At 34.9% G+C, this 20,878-nt stretch overlaps 2 protein-coding genes and 2 non-coding genes across 4 annotated transcripts; 3 read left to right on the forward strand and 1 right to left on the reverse strand.

Annotated features, from left to right (window-relative positions):
* Nucleotides 1-1,201: 1,201 nt before the first annotated feature.
* LOC145095374 (Peptidase S41 family protein) lies at nucleotides 1,202-4,233 on the reverse strand. The gene is made up of 13 exons (XM_079033267.1): nucleotides 4,126-4,233; nucleotides 3,456-3,816; nucleotides 3,230-3,379; nucleotides 3,066-3,148; nucleotides 2,775-2,983; nucleotides 2,595-2,663; nucleotides 2,385-2,503; nucleotides 2,223-2,298; nucleotides 2,099-2,140; nucleotides 1,892-2,000; nucleotides 1,710-1,807; nucleotides 1,540-1,633; nucleotides 1,202-1,470 (listed from the first exon to the last, which is right to left on the reverse strand). The coding sequence occupies exons 1-13, from the start codon at nucleotides 4,198-4,200 to the stop codon at nucleotides 1,345-1,347; spliced, it is 1,611 nt and encodes a 536-aa protein (XP_078889393.1). The 5' UTR covers nucleotides 4,201-4,233; the 3' UTR covers nucleotides 1,202-1,344.
* A 9,492-nt stretch (nucleotides 4,234-13,725) lies between these two features.
* Nucleotides 13,726-13,796, forward strand: TRNAG-GCC (transfer RNA glycine (anticodon GCC)). The gene has a single exon. It is a non-coding gene; the product is annotated as a tRNA-Gly (tRNA).
* A 3,330-nt stretch (nucleotides 13,797-17,126) lies between these two features.
* TRNAG-GCC (transfer RNA glycine (anticodon GCC)) lies at nucleotides 17,127-17,197 on the forward strand. Its single transcript has one exon. It is a non-coding gene; the product is annotated as a tRNA-Gly (tRNA).
* A 689-nt stretch (nucleotides 17,198-17,886) lies between these two features.
* LOC145095384 (Haloacid dehalogenase-like hydrolase (HAD) superfamily protein) lies at nucleotides 17,887-19,476 on the forward strand. The gene is made up of 5 exons (XM_079033276.1): nucleotides 17,887-18,352; nucleotides 18,640-18,682; nucleotides 18,790-18,850; nucleotides 18,923-19,057; nucleotides 19,133-19,476. The coding sequence occupies exons 1-5, from the start codon at nucleotides 17,959-17,961 to the stop codon at nucleotides 19,295-19,297; spliced, it is 798 nt and encodes a 265-aa protein (XP_078889402.1). The 5' UTR covers nucleotides 17,887-17,958; the 3' UTR covers nucleotides 19,298-19,476.
* Nucleotides 19,477-20,878: the final 1,402 nt, after the last annotated feature.

The raw sequence follows: 20,878 nt of genomic DNA on the forward strand, positions 1-20,878 counted from the left end.
ACTAATTACAATCTACAATGTAGCATCTCTCCCTACAAAAGGAAAAAGAAAGTAAAAAACATTAACTTTTGAACAACAAAAAGATGTTAAGATGTTAAATCCTTTTAAACTTCAAAATTATATAGTGGTGTTTAATGAAACAAAATCTCAGTGTATCAAATCACTTAAAATGAATATGTTTAAGTTTAACCATCGGTATATATTATATAGTGCTATTTGACAAAACAAAGTCTCACCGTATCAAATTATAATCATTTTCAATTTATCCATCAGGTTGTGTGTGTGTGTGTGTGTGTGTGTATATATATATATATATATACCAGTTTTAATAGGTACCCATCGGATAACGGTTTCAAAAAATTAATAACAGTAGTCATAATCACTTTCGATCGATTCCAACATTGAGCTGGAACCAAAACCGTTTACATCAGTTTTAAATCATTTTAAACATTGAATCATTTACTTATTTATCGGGTTTATATGTAATCTTCTGGTAAGGACAAATGCTTTTATTTTCCAAAAGAAACTGTTTGACAAAGTTTTTCTCAAATGTGTTAGGGTTCAAAAAAACGTGAGTTTACCAAAAATAAAAAAAAATTAAAAAAAATTAAAAAAATTAAAAAAAAAACATATGGATAGCCATGTTTTGAGGGTTTTTCAAACAAATTAGATAAAATGAGTCGAAACGAGGAAAATAGTAAAACATGAGGGATTTGAAAAACCTAGTTGTTTAATATGATTAGCCCTTCAAACTATTTTTATTATAAGAAAACAAACTTACAAAATTAGTTTTGTGATAACAAAGTTGACTCATAGAGTTCCCATTAGGTTAAAGGGAGTGATGCCTTACATGATACGTCTTCCACATCAGATTTTTGACATCCACCTCATTGTCACATCACTTTTACCACACAACATGAATGTCAATTTCAGAGGTGGGTCAAGATTGATTTTTTTCTAATTTAATACATTCTGTTAAAAAAACAAGCATTTCATTAAAATAAAAAAGAAAGCTACAACATTTGAAATATTACTTAACTTTACTTAATACTTTACTCAATACTAGACTTATAACTTGACATGTTTTGAAGTAACTATATTGTGAAGCATGAAAGTTTGGCTCTTTTAGAAACACGAAGGTTAGGGTCTTTCATGTCTTGTGTCTGTATATAACATTCTAACTCACATGTTCGATAACAACTAGCTCATAACAAGAGTTCCACTTCATTTTTATTTTTCAGATTTCTTTCAAAACTATACAGATTTGAATCTTGAACAAGTAAGCAACAGTCAAAATGAATGTTTAATCGAGTTTTAATTTACATAACACAAGTCTTTAATTTATCATCTTGAAAATAATCCAACTTTGTTTAGAAAACATCCAGATGCTGGGTCCCCTATGCACCCACAAAAACCATCATCGTCCTTTGGAAATGATGCTGGCAATGGATGATCAGGTGTTATCCCAACCTACATTCCTCAACACCAATACAATATTTGGTCATACATACATACATACATACATACATACATGCATACCTTATTGATGTCAATGTGATCAGGGGTTTCATAACGAGCAACAGTAACAGCTAAGCCAGAGCCATCAGACAGTTCAAAAACCGATTGTATTTTTCTGTAAATTAAAAATAAATAAATATATTGACTTTCTAAAAAACAACAAAACATTAAATGAAAATTTACTTTATTACCCTTTGCCAAAAGTAGGTTCCCCAAGAAGCACTGCACGCTTGTTATCCTTCAATGCCCCAGCCAATATCTCACTTGCACTTGCAGTTCCTTTGTTCACCTAAAACACACACAAAAAGACTTAATTTTCTTTTTGACTTTTTCCAAATTTGCCCTTGTTGATTATTAAAATTATTAGCATTACCAAAACAGCTAGAGGCTCTGAAGCTGCTATTGCATTTGTTCCATCAGTGTCATATATATCTCTAACTCCACGACTATCGCATATGTACACAATCACACCCTTATTCAACCTGTTTCATATAATTTTAAAAAATATAAAAATAAATAAAAAAGAAAAATCTTTTTTAGTTCTTAACAGAGAGAAAGTCAGAAGAACAAAAAGGCTTACCAAATCCTAGCAATTTCAATTCCTTCAGGAAAAAGACCACCACTGCATCAAATTATTTATCATCTTTTTAAAAAGTGTTAAGCCCAAAAAACACTAATTTTTATTTTTTATAAAATATTATTACCTATTGTTGCGAAGGTCCAAGACAAATGCATCAACATTGTCTCTTCTTAAAGTCTCAATTGCTTCCTTCACAGCAGCTAGAAAGAGTAAAATTTGTTACAAGTTAGAAGCAATTTTTATAAAAAAAATTAATATAGTAAAAGAATTGCTTTTAAAATATTACCAGAAGCATTTTGGTTGAATGATGTTAATTTGATGTATCCAATCTTTGAGGTACCCTTCCCCATGCCAGGTGTCTCACACACTCTTGACCTCACTGGATTTAATGAAATATTTTCCCTCCTTCATATCACATAATTTTAATCTCAATAAACATTTTTTGTTATAAATTTATAATTTAAATGAAAGAAAGAAAGAAAGAAAACTGATATACGTTAAAGATAATTGCTTTATCTCGGGCCCACTTTGTATTTTTAACTGTACTTCACTTCCTTCAGCCCCCCTGCAAATTAGTTAGATTTTTTATAACTAACTTCAAGATTTTAAATTTTTAATATCTATTTCTTTATTTGAAAATGTTAAAGTATATAATATATATAAGTATATAACTTACTGTAAGCGTTCAGCTGCATCATAAATATCCATTGTTTCTGTACTAAAATCATCAATGGCTAGAATTAAATCACCAGGGGCAATGGAAGCCCGACTTGCGGGCCCACCTGGAGAAGCTGAAATAACCATAAGTCCAGAAAGAGCTCCATCATTTCCAGTTGGGTAACCAATTGACAATCCTACCCCTGTAAGTGCACCTTGTGTTCCTGACTGCCTTCATAAAACATATTTGTTTAAAAAAGAAAGTAAATCTCATTGAAATATAGTCAGCTTCATTTTCAATTTTTCATACCCTTAAACTTTTGAACTTTTCAGGCTCTAAAAAACGGGTGAAAGGGTCATCTAAGGTGGCAAGCATCTTCTTTATTGCTGCATCTGAATGCCAAGATAGAAACAAGTTTTAGACAATTGTTATTAGTAAAGAAAATGAAAGAAATTGAAAGAATGAAATTTTACATGTTTGTTCACGATTGTTCATTGGTTCATTTCTCAGTGCATTTTCTCTATACCTAAACCAACTTTGACCATTGAAGCTTTTGTCAACATATGCACGATCAATTGTTCTCCATGCCTCAAGGAATAAAAGATTCTCCTCAGTAAGTGCCCCTACATATCAACTCAGAATAAAATTGGAGATCTTCATATCATACCTTGAAGAAAAATGTAAAGATCAATAACTTACAGGAAGGAGATTTGCTAACAGGAATAGTGATTGTCATAAAGATCATCATTCCCAAGACAATTCGGACAAATAGAACTGGAAACAAATCTTTAAGTTTCTCAGAACTCTTAACTAGTTTCCGAAGGTTGATAGTATGATTCCTTAACTTTGTTAATAACCTTCCATTCCTCCTAAAAAGCACAACATGTTGGAAAGCGAATCGTTTGTTGAAACTTCTTATCAACCAGAAGAAACTTCCGTTCTGCTGCTTGTTAGGGTTGAAAGCTACTAATCTATTGCTAGAATTTAAGCTTACACATGAAATCGAGTTACAAATTTGAGGTTTTACGGAGCTAACAAGTAAAGAATTCCATGGTAGCACCTGTAGAAAAAATACATCCAAAAATGTGAACAATAGTACTAGTATAACTGTGTAATTTCATCGCCATTCCATGATCATTTCACATTTTACAACTTTACTTACACACAACTTATACTTTCCAGTAACAATTAAGGATTGATAGGGATAAAGCGATTGAAGTATAGAAAAAGGCAACAATGTATTCTAGGTCAAGCTCATGTGTTGAATGTGGTGGTAAATTCAAACAAAATTAGAAGGATTCTATACCCGATTGCAATGAAATTGTGAAAATGGAACTAATCAAAAGAAAATTTGAGGATGAGCGCATACCTTAGGAGCGAAACAGAGATTGTTGCGGGGGGAGACGAATACGGAGACGGAAGAGGAGCTACATATCACTTCCATTTGACTCCCACCAAAGTGGATGGGGTTTCGAATTCTTTCCCATTTTTATATGTGGACTCGTATGAAACCAGTTAACCAACTTATTATTTCTTTTTATTTTTTTTATTATCTATTTATGTACTACTTTTTTTTAATTATATAATTATATTAATAAAGAGTTCCCAATTCAACAGTTCTTGCTCTTGATTGGACCAATCTCATTTTTTATTTTATTTAGTGGTATACGTGTTGTGTTCGCTGCTCCCAGACAATTGTAACCAATAAAAGCGGGATGAGTGTGCTCTCCACCGCTTCATTCCCCACTTGAGCTTCCACCGCCTATCTTCTTCATTGTTCATTTTTTTCTTTGTTCCGATCCATTCCTCTATTCTACATCTATTCTTCTGTCGACTACCCTTCAACTTTACCACAGATTAGTTCGATGAGCGGTAATAGTTTACATGTAATGTCCTTGGATGAATGCTCTTGGGTTGGCATTTTAGAGTTTCCTTGTGTCCGGTTTTGATTTGTCGAGGTGAAAGAAAGGGCGAAGGTCAAACTGATGTTATTACCAAGGAGGACGATGGGTTGCTTTCTCCCCCGATTCCTTTGTCTATTGAGTCGATTTTGTTTTTCAAGTGTCAGCTGGGTCCAATTTCTTTCTAGGGTATCGTTTGATTGGAATATGGGAGCAGCACAAGAGCTGAAGACTATCTCCTGGATGAAGTTATCGATTGGAGCTTATGATTCTTCAAGTAAGTGCAAAATATATGTATTTTTGTTGCCTTCGTACGCCCCCACCTTTGTATTGACTTTAATTTCATTTGATTGGAATCAGTTACATAAAGGACGTCAACCCTATTACCGTTTCTTCCTACTCCCCCATCTCTGTACTGACTTTTATTTCATTTGATTTAATTTTTAGATAATCAGAGGAATCAGAGCATATGGCGTTAGGTTTGGTACATATGTCGGTCCTATTCATTTCAGTTTTAGGGTTTGATCCCCTCCGTTGGGGACACCAGACAAACTAGGATGTAGCTTTTCAACTCAACAAAGACTTACAACATACTTTTATAGGGTATATAAAACATCAATCTGTATTAGATAATTTTCCTCAATTGTATACAATAAAGTTGTTATTTCTTACCCCACTGATAGGATGTGTGTTTTAGTGATAATAATGAATACATGGCATATTGTATGGTTAAGTTGGATTTGGGTGTTTTATAGCCGGTCAAGGAATTGGATTCCATTCATATTTTGTTATTCCTTTGGAAACCGGTTGTGACAACCCGAAATTTCCATTCTAAACAAACCATATCAAAGCCAATAAGAAGTTAGAACAGTTACAGTGAAATTCCAGACTTTGGGTATAAGTTTGAGTATTTCAGGATTAGCACTTAAGGAGATATCAGGAGAGTGGATGCACTAGGGTTTTGTGCAACACTGTTATTCCAATACTCTATGATACTAGAGTTCATTCCGGGAATAAAATATTTTCTGCCAAAAATCTATGGACTATATATAGAAATTTGAACCATATTTATTCATTAGTTACATTTCCAACTAGAGAAAAGCCGAATTCTCTCTCACGGATCTTCGGGTTTTTATCTCAAATCGTGAGTGTAGCTATCTAGTTGTATTATATAGCTTAGATTGTGTTTTATAATATCAAAATCGGATCAAAACCCCAAGATTTGGGAGTTTACCGCCCAAGAACACTTGGAGAGTAAACTCCTTTTTAAGGGCCAAAAGAGTGCCCAATGTCCCTCAAAGCCTTGGAACTCGAACTAGAAGCTACCATTACATGTTTAGACCACAAAATCAATTAGAAACAAAGGCTAGAAGTGAGTTCACGGCCAAGGATGTTCTTGGGCCGTGAACTCCATTTTTAAGTGTCAAAATGCCCTAAAAACCTTCCTTAAGCCAAGAGACTAATTTAGACAAGTACCCTAGTGTGTTTAGGACTAGCAAACACCTTTAGAACACCAAGAAAAAGGTGTTCACGGCCCAAGAAGTTCCAGGGTCGTGAACTCCAAATAATAGTGCCAAATGGTGATATAAACTCTCCTAAAGCCTTAGACAATTTCCTTGATTCATTCTTAGATAAATTAGGGACTTGAAAACACCACAAACACCCTCCCAAAGGAGATTACGGCCGTAATCTCCAAGGGATTGGTCCCAAGGCCGTGAACTCCTAAAAGGAGTTAAAAGGAAGCCCAAACACTTGTTTAAGCCTTGAAGCACTTCACCACTTAAGTTGTAATAATTTTAAGGTTCATTTAGTGACCCTATAGAGAGTTTACGGCCAGGAGTTTACTCCCCTGGGCCGTAAACTCCCAACACATATGGTCTTTTGACCATAAACTCCCATAAGAGGTCTTACACTCCTTTGTTGCAACCCATTAGCCTCCTAGCACTTGACCAAAAGTGTTTTCCTCGCATTAGGATGATTATACATGTTTAATTGGTGTTATAATCACTAATTGTTTATATACATATGTCTTCATATGTAATTAGGACCATTGTGTGTGTCTAAAGTCTTCACTTGACAGTTAGCAGTCCTACCTCTTCGGTTCATCCGTATCACCCACAACAGGTGAGTTCATACCCCTTAATCAATGTTTTAACTGTTTTTAAATGTTTTGTGGGGGGATACAAGTAGAATCATGCTAGTTATTATATCAATCACTTGTGATTAATAAACAACATTCAAATGATTGACTACTCATTAGCCGTTTTACCAAACAATTTCCTTCAAATGTTCATCGTAAACACTTATTATGTTTAAAACTCCTTATTAAACTGTACATTTTACTCTGTATGTTTCCATTCAAACTCATTTATAATTGTGTTTCAAACAAATGTTTCCTTATACTTAAACTGTTCATTCAAACCCATGCCTTCAAACTGTTTTATAGATTGACATCAAGTCGATCTTTTCCTTAGATAATAATTATGTTCAAAGGTTTTACAAAACTTATTTTATGCTTTTATATTATAAATTGCATGCCTATATATGTATAGTTATATAAGCAATGTTGAAAGGACTTAGGAAGGCTATCCACCCTATTTCCTTTTCCTCGATTTGGATGTGGTCTGGTGGGATATCGGGTACCCGTCTGAAGGTCGTTTAAATATTAGTTATATATCATGTGTACATATATAGTCATAAAGGTCCTTCCAGTACATCCAATGCCCTTGGGTAGCAAGGGTATATATCCATGTTCATACGTACCAGTTAGATTACTAGTAAACTACCATAGGGGTAGTTTAGGAAGATACTAGAACTATTACTAGAATGCGATATCATACAATGAGTTAGTTCATTCATGAGTCAATACTTGCTAGATAGAGAGAACATACATTACATCTAGAACATTACAGTACATTACTATACTTACTAGAAAGAGAACATATACAACTATACTAGAAAGAGAACATATACAACTATACTAGAAGAAGAACATATACAACTATACTAGGAAGAGAACATATATAATGATACTAGAACAAGTAACAATACATTACATATACATGAATACGTTAACAATTGTGATTCACTGTATCGGAGCATGCCTTCAATGGCATGGCCCGAGTTGTAGCCAGAGTCTCTTGAAGGGAGAGCGTGAGTTTGCGTATAGATCTATAATGGGATTGACTATCCTACACCTTGCTGCTAGCTACAGGCGGACCTGCAGGTATGCGGGTGCCAAACGTCATTTCTTTTTTTACGACCTACCTTAGTCGTTGTTAACCAGTCGATAGTATGGTACAATTAATCACATGATGCCTTAATATAATGTAGCACCTGATTTCGGGTACGTAAATCTTCTTTGAGTATTTTCCATTTTTAGCCTTGGACTCGGCAAGTCATAGGTCCGACTCGCCGAGTAGAGACGGGACCCGGGACACATTTAAGTTGGTGACTCGGCGAGTCCATATTCCGGACTCGGCGAGTCATCGCTGTTGGATGAAACCCTAAGTTTCAGGGGTTTGCACCCTATTTAAGCCTCATGTCCGCCCCAAGCCAGCCCCCATTCACCCTCAGAGCCCCCAACCCTCATTCAAAGCTTATTTCCTTGAGAGTTTGAAGCATTATTGTGTGTTCTTGAAGGTTTTGAGAAGGAAGTGGAGTAGATCAAGAGGAAGGGAAGGAAGCCAAGCATCTTAGTGTTCTCTCAGTGATTCCTTTGAGGTATAACCCGTTTTCCCTCTGTTTCTATGCTTATTACTCCATTAAGTCTTTCTTGAGCCCTTCCCCAAGCTTGTATGTGCAATACAATTCGTAATAAGTTGATTGGCCTTTAGATCTAGGCATGGTTGAGCTCCAGGAGCTCAGATCTGTTGCCTTTATGGACCCATATTGCATGAAGACCCTAGATCTACCCTTTTGGGTGCATTTTGAACCCTAAAACCCTTAGTGGTGAATATCTACACGTAAAGTTGGAAACTTTACGTGTGATTCATGCTCTAGGAACCCAGATCTGTGAATGGCATGGACTGGATCCAAGCAAAATCGCGTTTATAGTGCTTGCATGGTAACGAATCGGCGAGTCGTTCATCTGACTCGGCGAGTCTGCTCGCGAGTCTCCGAGTTTGTCCCCTTTTCGTAGTGTCGAGTGTGAGCAGTGAGTCACGGGGTGTGACTCAGTGAGTTGGAAGCCAAACTCATCCATGAAGGAACTCGGCGAGTCAATGCCCTGACTCGGCGAGTTCAAGGCAATCTTCTTAGATCAAGAACAGACTCGGCGAGTTGTTCATACAACTCGGCGAGTCTTAGCATAAGTGTTCATCGTATGAAGATGAACTCGGCGAGTTGTTCATACAACTCGGCGAGTCTTAGCATAAGTGTTCATCGGATGAAGATGAACTCGGCGAGTTGTTCATACAACTCGGCGAGTAGGATGAAGGACTTGAACATCAGTTGGAAGGAGAACTCGTCGAGTCAACGCCTAACTCGACGAGTAGAAACGGGATTCAGGACAATCGTTTGGGTAGGGACTCGACAAGTTGGAGAGCCAACTCGGCGAGTCGGGTCAACTGAAAGTTGACTCTGATTTGGACTTATGACATGATCAGGGGTAAAATGGTCATTTTACCCAAAGGTCAGTTAGCAGTGATTGATTGAGTATGTTGTGGGAATTACAGCCGGAGGATTTCCGGAGCAGCAGCAGCAGCAGTAGACAGTCAGTTCCCGATCAGATCAGCAGCTACTTTGAGGTGAGTTACCTTCCAGTAGCGGTGGGTCTACGGCCCACCAATAGGAGTCGTATGATAGATGATTGTCTTTGTGATATCATCTCTGTTTGCTACTACCTGATATGTTATATGCTAGCATGATATGTTATATGTGATAGAAGTAGAGATCGGTTGTTAGGACCGAAGGGTAGTTCAGACACCCCATAAATGTCTGACAGTATGTGATGATATGTTTGCATGATGGCTTGTTATGTTGTATGCGATAGAGGTAGTAGGAGGGGACCAATCCCCGAGTTCGGTTGTTAGGACCGAAGGTTAGTCCAGACACCCCAGATATGTTTGATAATATGTTATGTATGATATATGTGTAAGTAGCAGTAGGGGGTGAAACAGTCCCCGAGGATCGGTTGTCAGGACCGACGGGTAGTCAGCACCCCAAAATAGCTTGACACGGGTAGTCAACACCCCAGAATGGCTTGACACAGGTAGGACGGCACCCCAGAATGGCCGCACGGGTAGTCGGCACCCCAGAATAGCCTGGCAGTATGTATGATATGTGTTGTATGGTATGTGGTACGATGGGGGAACTCACTAAGTTTTGTGCTTACGTTTTTCAGTTGTTGTTTCAGGTACCTCTTCAGCCAAGGGGAAGGAGCAGGCGCAGTAGCGGCTCATCACACACACACACTTTGATTCCGCATTTATGAGTTTACCCTCGGATTGTTACTCTGACATTTTGGTTGTTTAACTGTTATGGATTTCAAATTCGGTTCTCGATGTGAAATGGTTTAATCAAGCAATGTTTTAATTATTAATGTTTTCTAAAGTAATGTTTTAAAAACGAAATTTTTGGACGTGAAAATTGGGTCGTTACATATAAATCCGGTTTAAGGTAGTTAGTACTGCAGTAGTTCTTATAGCGCTACACTTCAGTACTACATTAATTTTCCCTTTACATATATTTAGTGATCTTTTCACTTAAACTTTAAATGTAAAAACTATATTTTGTTAATGATAGTCACACCTGGGAAAATTACACATTTTTACAAGAAATGAACATTTAGAACAGTTAAGTCTTGGTAGAAGACTACATTGAGAACAGTTAGGTCTTGGTAGAAGACACCCTTATATAATAGTAGGAATCATAGGGATTTCTAGGGTTTTTCAAACGTTTACAGTTGTTTTACAAACATTTTTATACTTACAGTTCATATACATTTTTATACTTACAGTTCATATACAAACTATTTCTTACATACAAATTAAGACACTAAAATACTTATGATCTCACCAGCTTTAAAGCTGATACTCTCTTTCAAAATAACTTGTATCCTTAGGTCAACCATAGACAGGTACCAATGCAAGGTTCAGGGAAGATGTTGCTCAATCAAGACGCATCTTTCATTTTGATTTATGCTTTAGTGTTTATCAGAATTCGACAGAACACACTTGTATAATAATTATATTATTAATGCAATGGATGATGTTGTTGCTTGTTTACTACTTTTCATTGTTGTGATACTGTACATGACGTCCTCCGCCCCAGAACGTTTCCGCCGTTCTTGGTTTTGGGGTGTGACACCGGTCAAAGGAATTGGACCAACCAGCTCCGATTCGTCATCCCCTGCTTGGATTCCGACGACTTCGATTGATTCCGTGTTCAACAGGTAGTGAAACCATGTGATTGTGTTGTGTCACCTTGATTTATGTTTTTTTTTCAGAAGCAATTGGGTCCGAAAGATGTGCTTGAATTTTTTTTTTTAAATCTATGAGATTTAGGGCAGTAAATATGAAATGAATAAGGGATGTTTTCTTGACCTGTTGATCCTCTTTTGTATCAGAGTTCTTTCCGGGTCGTCACTGCTCCATCTCCGCCACGATTGAATCCAAGTGTAGCGTTTGATTTAATGTTAATGTATTGACTTTGTGTTTCACAAATCATTTTCAGAAGTTTTTTAAAGTGCTTTTTTGCGATTATAGATTACACCTCAGTTGATTCTTCTTACGATACCATTAAGCAATTCTGTTTAGGTTTTACTTTTTAGGTATACCAATCGGATTTCAGATCATCGACGGATTGGAATAATTGCATGTTAATTATTATGTTGGGAGATGATGACGTTGCTTTTATCATAAATTCGCTTTCGCATTATTGCTTTTTGATTAAATTAAATCGAATGAACTGTATAAGCATTTTCGCTATTAACTTTATTTCCTTCTTAGGGTTAGTGGTTTTAATCATGTTTGGTGCATCTTTGTTGCTTCCTATATAGGAAATCAGCCAGGATTTGGTGATTGAAGCTCTGATTTTGAGAAGGAAATGGGTTCAGAAGCGCCAAAGAGTGTGGTGATTCATGTGACTGGCTTCAAGAAGTTCAATGTCTTTGCTACCAATCCTACTAAAACATTAGTTTCAAATTTACAAAGTTATACAGAAAAGATAGGTTTACCTCTTGGTGTTTCTTTAGGTAGCTGCACTATTCTTAAGACTGCAGGAGATGGTGCCTTTAGAGCTCGCCAAAGTGAAATGACAATTATGTCCCTGTTATGAAAGTTTTTAACTTTTGGTTTTTAGAAATTTCTTATAAAATATTAAATTGTAATTGGCATCTTTGTGTTTGTAATTTGTCCTAAAATTGGAAATTTTTTTGATGGTTGACAGCTGGAAAGAAATTAGGCATGATAATATTGTGACATAGTTAAAAAAACCCGAGATCGTGTCGTGTCGTGTTCATGTTACATAAAACATTGTCGTGTCGTGTCGGGTCAGACAAAAACACGACATGATGGCCCGATTTGCCACCCTTACTTCCACTAATGACTCCATTTTGTAGTGGGCACTACGAAGGCCAAAACGACATCATATTTGTCCTATAATTTTTTGTTTTACATTGTATGGAAAATCTTTGAAAAAGTCTTAAAAATTTATCCTAATTTACGAAGAAGTCCCAAACTAAAATTTCTTTACGAAAAAACATGAATTACCGGTAAAAATGACGATTTGTCCCCTTTTTCTCGGTTTCATTACTTACCTGGTTTCATTAAAGTTTCATTATTTTATCATAATTTACGAATAAATCCCAAACTATAATTTAGTGATGATTTGACCATTTTCTCCATATGACATACATTTTACCGATTTCATTGCTGACCTGGACGCCTAGTCATTAAATCAGCCGATGAGATGGATATGTTAAGCTATATAGTGTTATGTTACCATAAAACTTGATATCTTGATGCATTGTATATTTTTTGGAATATAAAATGCATCAAACGAACACTGTAATAATTACATAAACCAACACAACTTCATCATTTTTACGTTTATAAGAAATTTCAAATTATGTATCTAATCTTATGTAGCTAAATATATACATCTCATCAGATATCAACTCATTTTCTGTTGTTTTTTTCCTGGAAACACATATTTTATTGGTTTAATTTTTGACCTAGATATATAGTCATAAATGAGCCGATGAGATGAATATTAAATTTTACAGTAAATGTAGCATTATATTCATTGTATCAATCTTATCAACTAATTTAATGACTATGTGTCCAAGTCAGCAATGAAACTGATCAAATGTATGTTACACGGAGAAAGATGTCAAATCATCACTAAATTTTAGTTTTAGACTTATTCATAAATTAGGGTAAAATAATGAAACTTTAATGAAACCGGTAAATCGGGAAAATGGTATCAAATCGTTTTACCGGTAATTCAAGTTTTTTTGTAAAGAAAATTTATTTTGAGATTTTTTTTTCATAAATCAGAGTAAAATAGTAGGACTATTCTGGAGATTTCCTTACATTGCCTTTAAAAAGTTATGAATCTAGACTTTTTATTAATTTCCACATACCACATTATCCAACTATTATATATAAACATGTTAAATTTATAACAATATTCACACCAAAATTAATTCATTCACTTTCATATCTCTTTGTTATATAAAAAAAATGTATGTTAGGCCATCCAAGAACAATATTTTTATGTTAAATGTTGTTTTGTTTGTATCGAATGAGTGCAATATTGCCTATTTCTATCTCATGTCTATCACTATCAATTTATCCTTTCTTTTTTCGTAGTATTTTAATAATGAATTGATTACTTAATTACGAAACAAAGCATTAACCCAACAATCATTCAAATCTATTTATAATTCACATTTTGGGTAATTTAATACAAGCTAAAAGAATTATGCCCATTCGTTACTCTTTTTTCAACGTGGAGAGGAAAGGGTGCTTCGATCATTTTGCTTTTCATATCGGCAAAAGGACAAACGGTGGGTTAGATTACGTCTCGTATTTGATATGTTTAGATTCTAAATGAACACAAAAGCACCAGTGGTCTAGTGGTAGAATAGTACCCTGCCACGGTACAGACCCGGGTTCGATTCCCGGCTGGTGCAATTGAGCTGTGATGCTACGCCTACAGCAACGTTGGGTTCGTTGTCAGTCCATCTTTCATAGATGAAAATTCAGGCCTTTCTGAGCTCTTTTTTTCCCCTTCTAAAGTTTATTATTCCCTATGTAATTTGAAGTTCATCTTTTGAACTTTTTCAATGTTTATACTCAAGTGTTCATTTCATAGTATAGTGTTCTAAGTTCTTGAAGTTCTTTACCATGATCTACATTCTCGTCTTAATCAAATTATTCAAATGATCTACATTCTTGTTAAATAATAAACCAAGAAACTGTAATTTCTTCTTGGTCATCACTATAATTTCTATGTTTTGTTCTTGATATTCTTCTTCAACAATATCTTTCATGTTTGTTTCTTGTTTAACTTCATGTTCTTGATCATTACCTTTACATTACTTCAAATCAAATGTTTTTTTTTTTTTTTTCCCGGATTTCATCTTCATTGTCAACACAGTCTTCATATTCCTCATCATTTTGATACATAGTTAGTGCCCAAAAAGGCAAAAACGATTTGAAAGAGCTTCCATCTTCATATATGCATCTCATAAGCAACAAAGCATTCTTTATTGTTATACAAATGTTCGCTCTTGCTTCTTGTTTAGTCCCTTCAGTTCCATAATCTCCATCGTGAAAACCAAGCTTTTCAATAAGCATGCTAATTAACAAGCTATGTTGTTAAAGTTTTTTAATAGTTTAATATTATTATATTCCTTATCTATATATCATATATCGATATATTTAGTATTTGATTGCTACTGTGAGACCATAAAATAACTATATGAAAAAACTCTCATATAGTTTGTGCTTATCGCGGATTATGAGCGTCAGGGGATCGATCGACTACAAGTTATGCTCGGTAAAATCACATGGATTCATTACATTTCCTGATCAATTTCCGTCTTTGTATGAGATAATAAAATAATATTAGCAGTATAATAAATTGTTAATAATATATAATTGACAACCATCTTTAAGTATAATGTGTACATCTTCCTTAAATGGGGTATACTTCAGAATATTATAACCAAAGACCAAAATGCTGCATGACGACACATGTAGACCAAACTTCCCTCCATTTGTGGGTGCTCATGGTCCTAACGAATCAGAAGGTGGTGCTCGTGCTCGACCCAAAGGTCCAGATCGTGATGTATCCAAGGATGACGATGAAGGTCCCGATGATGATGTCTCAATGTTCTTATATATTTGCTTCTATAGTGGGGATGACACCACTCATAAAAACCGGTGAACTTTATATAACAAGGAGTTGAAAATTTGAAATATATATTCATGGGCGTCAATGTGTTGGCCGACTATTTGTTTAAATTTGATGTGATGAATATATTTGTGAGTGTTTATGAATAAAAACAAATTAGTATCACAAAAAATATTTATTTATCTTGAACTAAAATATTAAATGGTATTTTTTATAAGATTTAAGACAAAACTGCAAAGTTTGTCATTGTGGTTTGCAAAAATCTTTGGATGGGGTCCAAAAAGTTTTCAACTTGCACAGAAGGTCCAAAATCAAGGTTTTTCTGAGTTTTTAGTCCAAAAAAACTTGAAAAGACGATTATACCCTTTTATTTTATTTATTTTTTTATTTTTTACAATTATTATAATACCATTTTAACTTAAAAATAAAAAGAAAAGAAATGTATTATCATCTCTCTCTTCTTCTTCTTCTTCTTCTTCTTCTTCTTCCTCATTTATCGAATCAGGAATAAAAAACCCAAATTTTTGCTACTTGGCTACAAGAGTATACAGATTGGTTTGTTCGACATGAATGAAATCATCATAATGTGTAACAGGGTACAGTATCAGAATGTTGATCTTAAATGCCCCTGCTGCTACAAGAAGGTCTCTCTTGATTTCAGATTCAACACACATGTTTATAGATTTAGATATTGTTTCAGGTGTTGAGGCTCATTATAAACAGTTGCAGGTTCTACCCCAAAACAAACATCATTGACGAATTATCTGATAACGAAGACACATACGTTGATGCAGGTTCAACACTACCCCCTCCCCATCTTCTTCTTTCTTGCATTCTCCTGCAAATGAAACCTCTCACATATACATCCTGCAAATCAAACATCTCACAAATGAAACCCGCTAATGGAGGTGTTGGTTCTAGGAGTCAAGACATCTGATGAAATCGCTCACCCACCCACTTCATCTTCTCCGCCCTTGGTTTAAATATTCTTCTGGGTTTTCGGTTTACATCATCTCGTCTTCTGGGTTTTTGATTTTCACTGAGAGGGGTAAGACCAACAACTAAAAAATCCCCTTTAATTGCAGGAATGGAGATCAAATCAGGGGAGCACAAGTTTTAGCTTGTCAGTGACAGAGGCTTAAATTCGCGGGAGACACCGTATCACGTTTTTCCGATGAGGCACAAGATAGAGATGAGGTAGGTGGGTTCAATCGATTCACTTGGGGGCGGGGGTGTTTGGTTAACATGGGAATAAGAAGATGGTCGGGAAATGGGCAATTCTTATTCCATTTTTGACATGGATTTCCTTACGGATCTGTTTTTTTTCATTTGATTACAAGTGAAAGTAAAAAGCATGGAAGAACATATATATATATATATATATATATATATATATATATATAGAGAGAGAGAGAGAGAGAGAGAGAGAGAGGAGAGAGAGAGAGAGAGAGAGAGGATAATTATTTTTTTTTTCTTTTTATTTTTAAATTAAAATAGTATTTGAAAAATTAAAAAAAATATATATATAAAAAAGTAAAAGGGTATAACCGTTTTTTCAAGTTTTTTGAACTAAAAACACAGAAAAACTTTGATTTTGGACCTTCTATACAAACTGGAAATATTTAAGACTCTATCTAAAGATTTTTGCAAACCACGATGACCAAATTTACAGTTTTGTCTAAGATTTAATAAAAAGGATGTATATTTCATAACTAAATTCAAACATATCCTTAAACATTTTATTATTATTTATGTTTAAGTTTATTTTGTTTAAATCGAGTGAGTGCAATGTAACAAATATTAACCCAATTTCTTCTTTCTCTCTCTCATATTATTTTAATAATTAATTAATAACTTTGTTATGTAACAAAGCATTAACCCAATTATAATTTAAATCTATTATAATTCACTTTTGGATAATTTAATATATGCTAAACAAAATTGCTCATTCATTTATACTTTTTCAACGTGGAGAGGATAGGTGCTCTAGCACATCGGCAAAAAGGCGAAACTGTGGTCTTGGAAGTAATGCTCGTCTAAGATATAGACCCAACAGAAGATGTTTTTTAATTTGAAGAATTTAGATTGCATTAAAAACACAAAAGCACCAGTGGTCTAGTGGTAGAATAGTACCCTGCCACGGTACAGACCCGGGTTCGATTCCCGGCTGGTGCACTTGAGCTGTGACGTTATGCCTTCTTCAACGGTGGGTCCGTTGTCAACTCATCTTTCATAGGTGAAAATTAAGGCCCTTCTGAGCTCTTTTTTTTTTTCTTCTAAAGTTTTATTGTTCCCCTATGTAATTGGATTTTTTTGAGCTACTTTTATCACTTCTGGGATTTCATACTCTTGTTCAAATAGTTCTACAATTTCCTCCATCTCATATCTGCAACCAAAAAACTGTAATTTCTTCTTCGTCTCATTAATTTCTAAGGTTTGTTCTTAATGTTCTTCTTCAACACTATATTTCATGTTTGTTTCTTGTTCAACTTCATGTTCGTGACATGCCACAACTACCAAGAAAACCAAGTTTTTTCAAAAAGTTTGCTAATAATTAGCAAACTATATGGTTAGATGTTAGAGCTTTTTCATAGTTTAATATTATTATATTTCATATATCTATATATTTTGTTTTTGATTGGTAATATGAGACTATAAAAAAATTATGTAAAAAAACTCTTTTATTTTAAGTGTTTACAAAGCCTTTTGAATTAGTGATTTGGCAATGACATGTGACTAAACAAATACCAAAAAACTTTCTTAAAGAGTCGACAGATGCTCTAAGAAAAAATGGGCGCATGAAGGCATATGTCACATGAAAAAATTGAGAAAAACCAAACAAATTCCTTATAACTTCATATCACACTCTATAAACCTTAAAAACGCATATTACCCAACCTCGTAGGATCCGTGATATGCGATCTTCTTATCTATAAATGGCGCCGCTCAATTTGTCGCCACTCAAATTCCAAACCGATACGCTTATGCTACAAGCATCCATACCACCGCTCTTTTCCAGAGCTCTCTTCAAATCCATATCAACCACCATCACCATGTCTCTTCAATCCACTTCTAAACCCATCAAATCTCGCCTCAGGGGAGTGGTTTTTGACATGGACGGAACCCTTACAGTCCCCGTAATTGATTTTCCGGCCATGTACAAAGCCGTCCTCGGCGAAGATCAGTACCTTTCCATCAAATCCGCTTCCCCTTCTGGCATCGACATTTTGCATCATATCGAACAATGGGAACCTTCCAAGCAACAGAAAGCTTACGAAGTTATTGCCGATTTTGAGCGCCAGGGGCTCGATCGACTCCAGGTTATGCCGGGTAAAATCGCATGAATTCATTACCTTTCCTGATCAATTTCCATCTTCGTATGGGATGATGGATAGATATTAGCAGTATAACGATGTTATTTAGCTGATTGCAAGTAGAATTTGGTGTTGCGACATCAGATTTATACATTTGAATCTGCATAATAATTGGGGAAATTCATGGGTTTCGTCAATTTCTTCGTGTTGCTGCTCATAACAACTTAAATTTCATAACTTTCAGCGTTCTTGGAACTTCAATCGGTAATAAAAACTTTTCGTTATACTTGAACAACAATGCAGGTGCTGCAGAACTTTGCGGGTTCCTTAATTCGAGGAATATCAGGTTAGATTTTGGATTTTGCTCACATGATTTCTTTATAATATGATCGCTTATACAAATTATCTGTATCCCTTCATTACATTTTGCAATTGAATTGATTGTTTTTGCAGAAGGGGACTAATAACTCGTAATGTCAAATTAGCTGTTGATTTGTTTCATGAACGATTTGGGGTATATATTTTTTTCTTTTCTTCTCATTACATTACTGAATCATTAAACTCATAAGGACATATATTGTTACAGATGTCATTTTCTCCAGCATTGAGCAGAGAATTTCGACCTTATAAACCAGATCCAGCTCCCCTGCTTCATATATGTTCAACATGGGAAGTTGAACCTCATGAAGTGATGATGATTGGAGATAGCTTGAAGGATGATGTGAGTGATTAATGCCATCCAATTTCTAAGGGATATATAAAGTTATAATCTTTTTGATGTTATGATTTTAAACAGGTGGCTTGTGGGAAAAGGGCAGGAGCATATACATGTTTGCTTGATGAAACAGGAAGGTATGATTCTCCTGAATATGCTAATGTTGAACATAAACCAGATTACAAGGTATCCTCTCTTGATCAAGTGCATTCACTATTGGAGTCAAACTTTGACTTAACGCCTTGACTATTGGAGACTTTATTGAGTTTTTAAGCGAAGTGCCTTTCATGATTTGGATATAAAACCAGAATGAGAGGCTTCAGTTGTTCAAGATTTTTGTGGGTAGAAGAAGCATTGAATTGATGTTGGCTCTTAAGATTGTTTTAAGTGTTTGTGAAAGAAATAGATTAGTTCACATTTTGTTATATGGGCTTTTTTGTGGTGGTGTTTCAAGCCAAAACAATGGGAATGTTGTATATTTTTTGTAAACTGGTTTGACTTTTGACCCAAGTCAACAAGTCAACGTTGCTCTTTCTTTCTTTAATTAGAATTAGATCGTTGTTAGTTTGCTAATGATCAAGAATACGTTCTTTTAGCTTGATTTTGTAAAGTTCAGTATGTTTTTTATTCAAAATATCAAAAAAATAAGAATTTAAAAATTTAATAATCAATTTTATTTAAAAGGAACATTTTGAAAATCTTCCTTAAAAGCTCGTGGTAAGAGCATCTTTGACGTATTATATTATATAGCTTAAGGTTTGATCTCTTATTGTAAAAGCACAACTTTAATAAAGACATGAAATATGAATAATTATTACCATAATTTTTTTTATTACTTTGCTAATACTTTTTATATGAACACATTAGGCCGGAGGGTACGTAATGGTTTAGGGGGTACGGAAAGGGAACCGCAACCGGAAACACAACAATGCCATTGTGGTTTATGGTGTGCGGGAACGGAGGGAGGGAAGGCTACCCAGACCCCTTTCTCTTCAACTCATTGGCTGATTAACTTTAAAAAATAAAACTTATTTTCCTTTTTTTTTTTTTTTTTTGGTTTCAACGAATATAAACTATAAATTTTCATTTTTTTAAAATACATTTACCACTCTATAAATACTAAACAAACCTAACACAATTTTCACACTTATTTCTATGTATTCTCTCAAAAAACCCACTCAAACACAATGTCGGCATCATCATCTTCGTCATCTGATTCGATGGCTCAAGCAGATGCATTAATTGTCGGTTTTGTCATGACAAAAATAATGGTGTATTTCCGAAACAGACATGTCAAAGTTCACGTTCACTACTTCAAACAACTTCAAACAAGAAACCCTTCGTTGGTGAGAAATCGTGAAATCAGGCACAAACGTCTTATAGAAGACTACTTTGCAGATAATGTCGTATACGCTGAAAAGTTTTGACGGTAGGTTCGGATGACGAAAGAATTATTTTTATGTATTGTTAGCGATTTTGGAAAGTCGTTTTCCATATTTCCAATGGAAGCGGGATGCAAGACGCAAAAAAGGTTTTTCTCCAATTCAAAAATGCATAGCCGCAATTTGTTAGTTAGCATACGACATGAGAGGACATAAGAGTAGACAAATGAGACGAGTATTTAAGGATGTCCGAGCGTACCACACGAGATAGTATGTACAAGTTCGCGAAAACTATTACTTTGGTTTACACACTATGATATTTGCGCAAACCAACTATCAATGATGTCCACAAATTGTACACAGTGCATGAAAGTAAGTATGAGTTCCCAGGAATGATGGGTAGTAATGATTGCATGCACTGGTCTTGGGTATTGTACCCCAAGGC

This window comes from Lactuca serriola, chromosome 1 (assembly GCF_051521515.1).
Source record: "Lactuca serriola cultivar US96UC23 chromosome 1, Lser_US96UC23_V15, whole genome shotgun sequence".
NCBI classification, from domain to species: domain Eukaryota; kingdom Viridiplantae; phylum Streptophyta; class Magnoliopsida; order Asterales; family Asteraceae; genus Lactuca; species Lactuca serriola.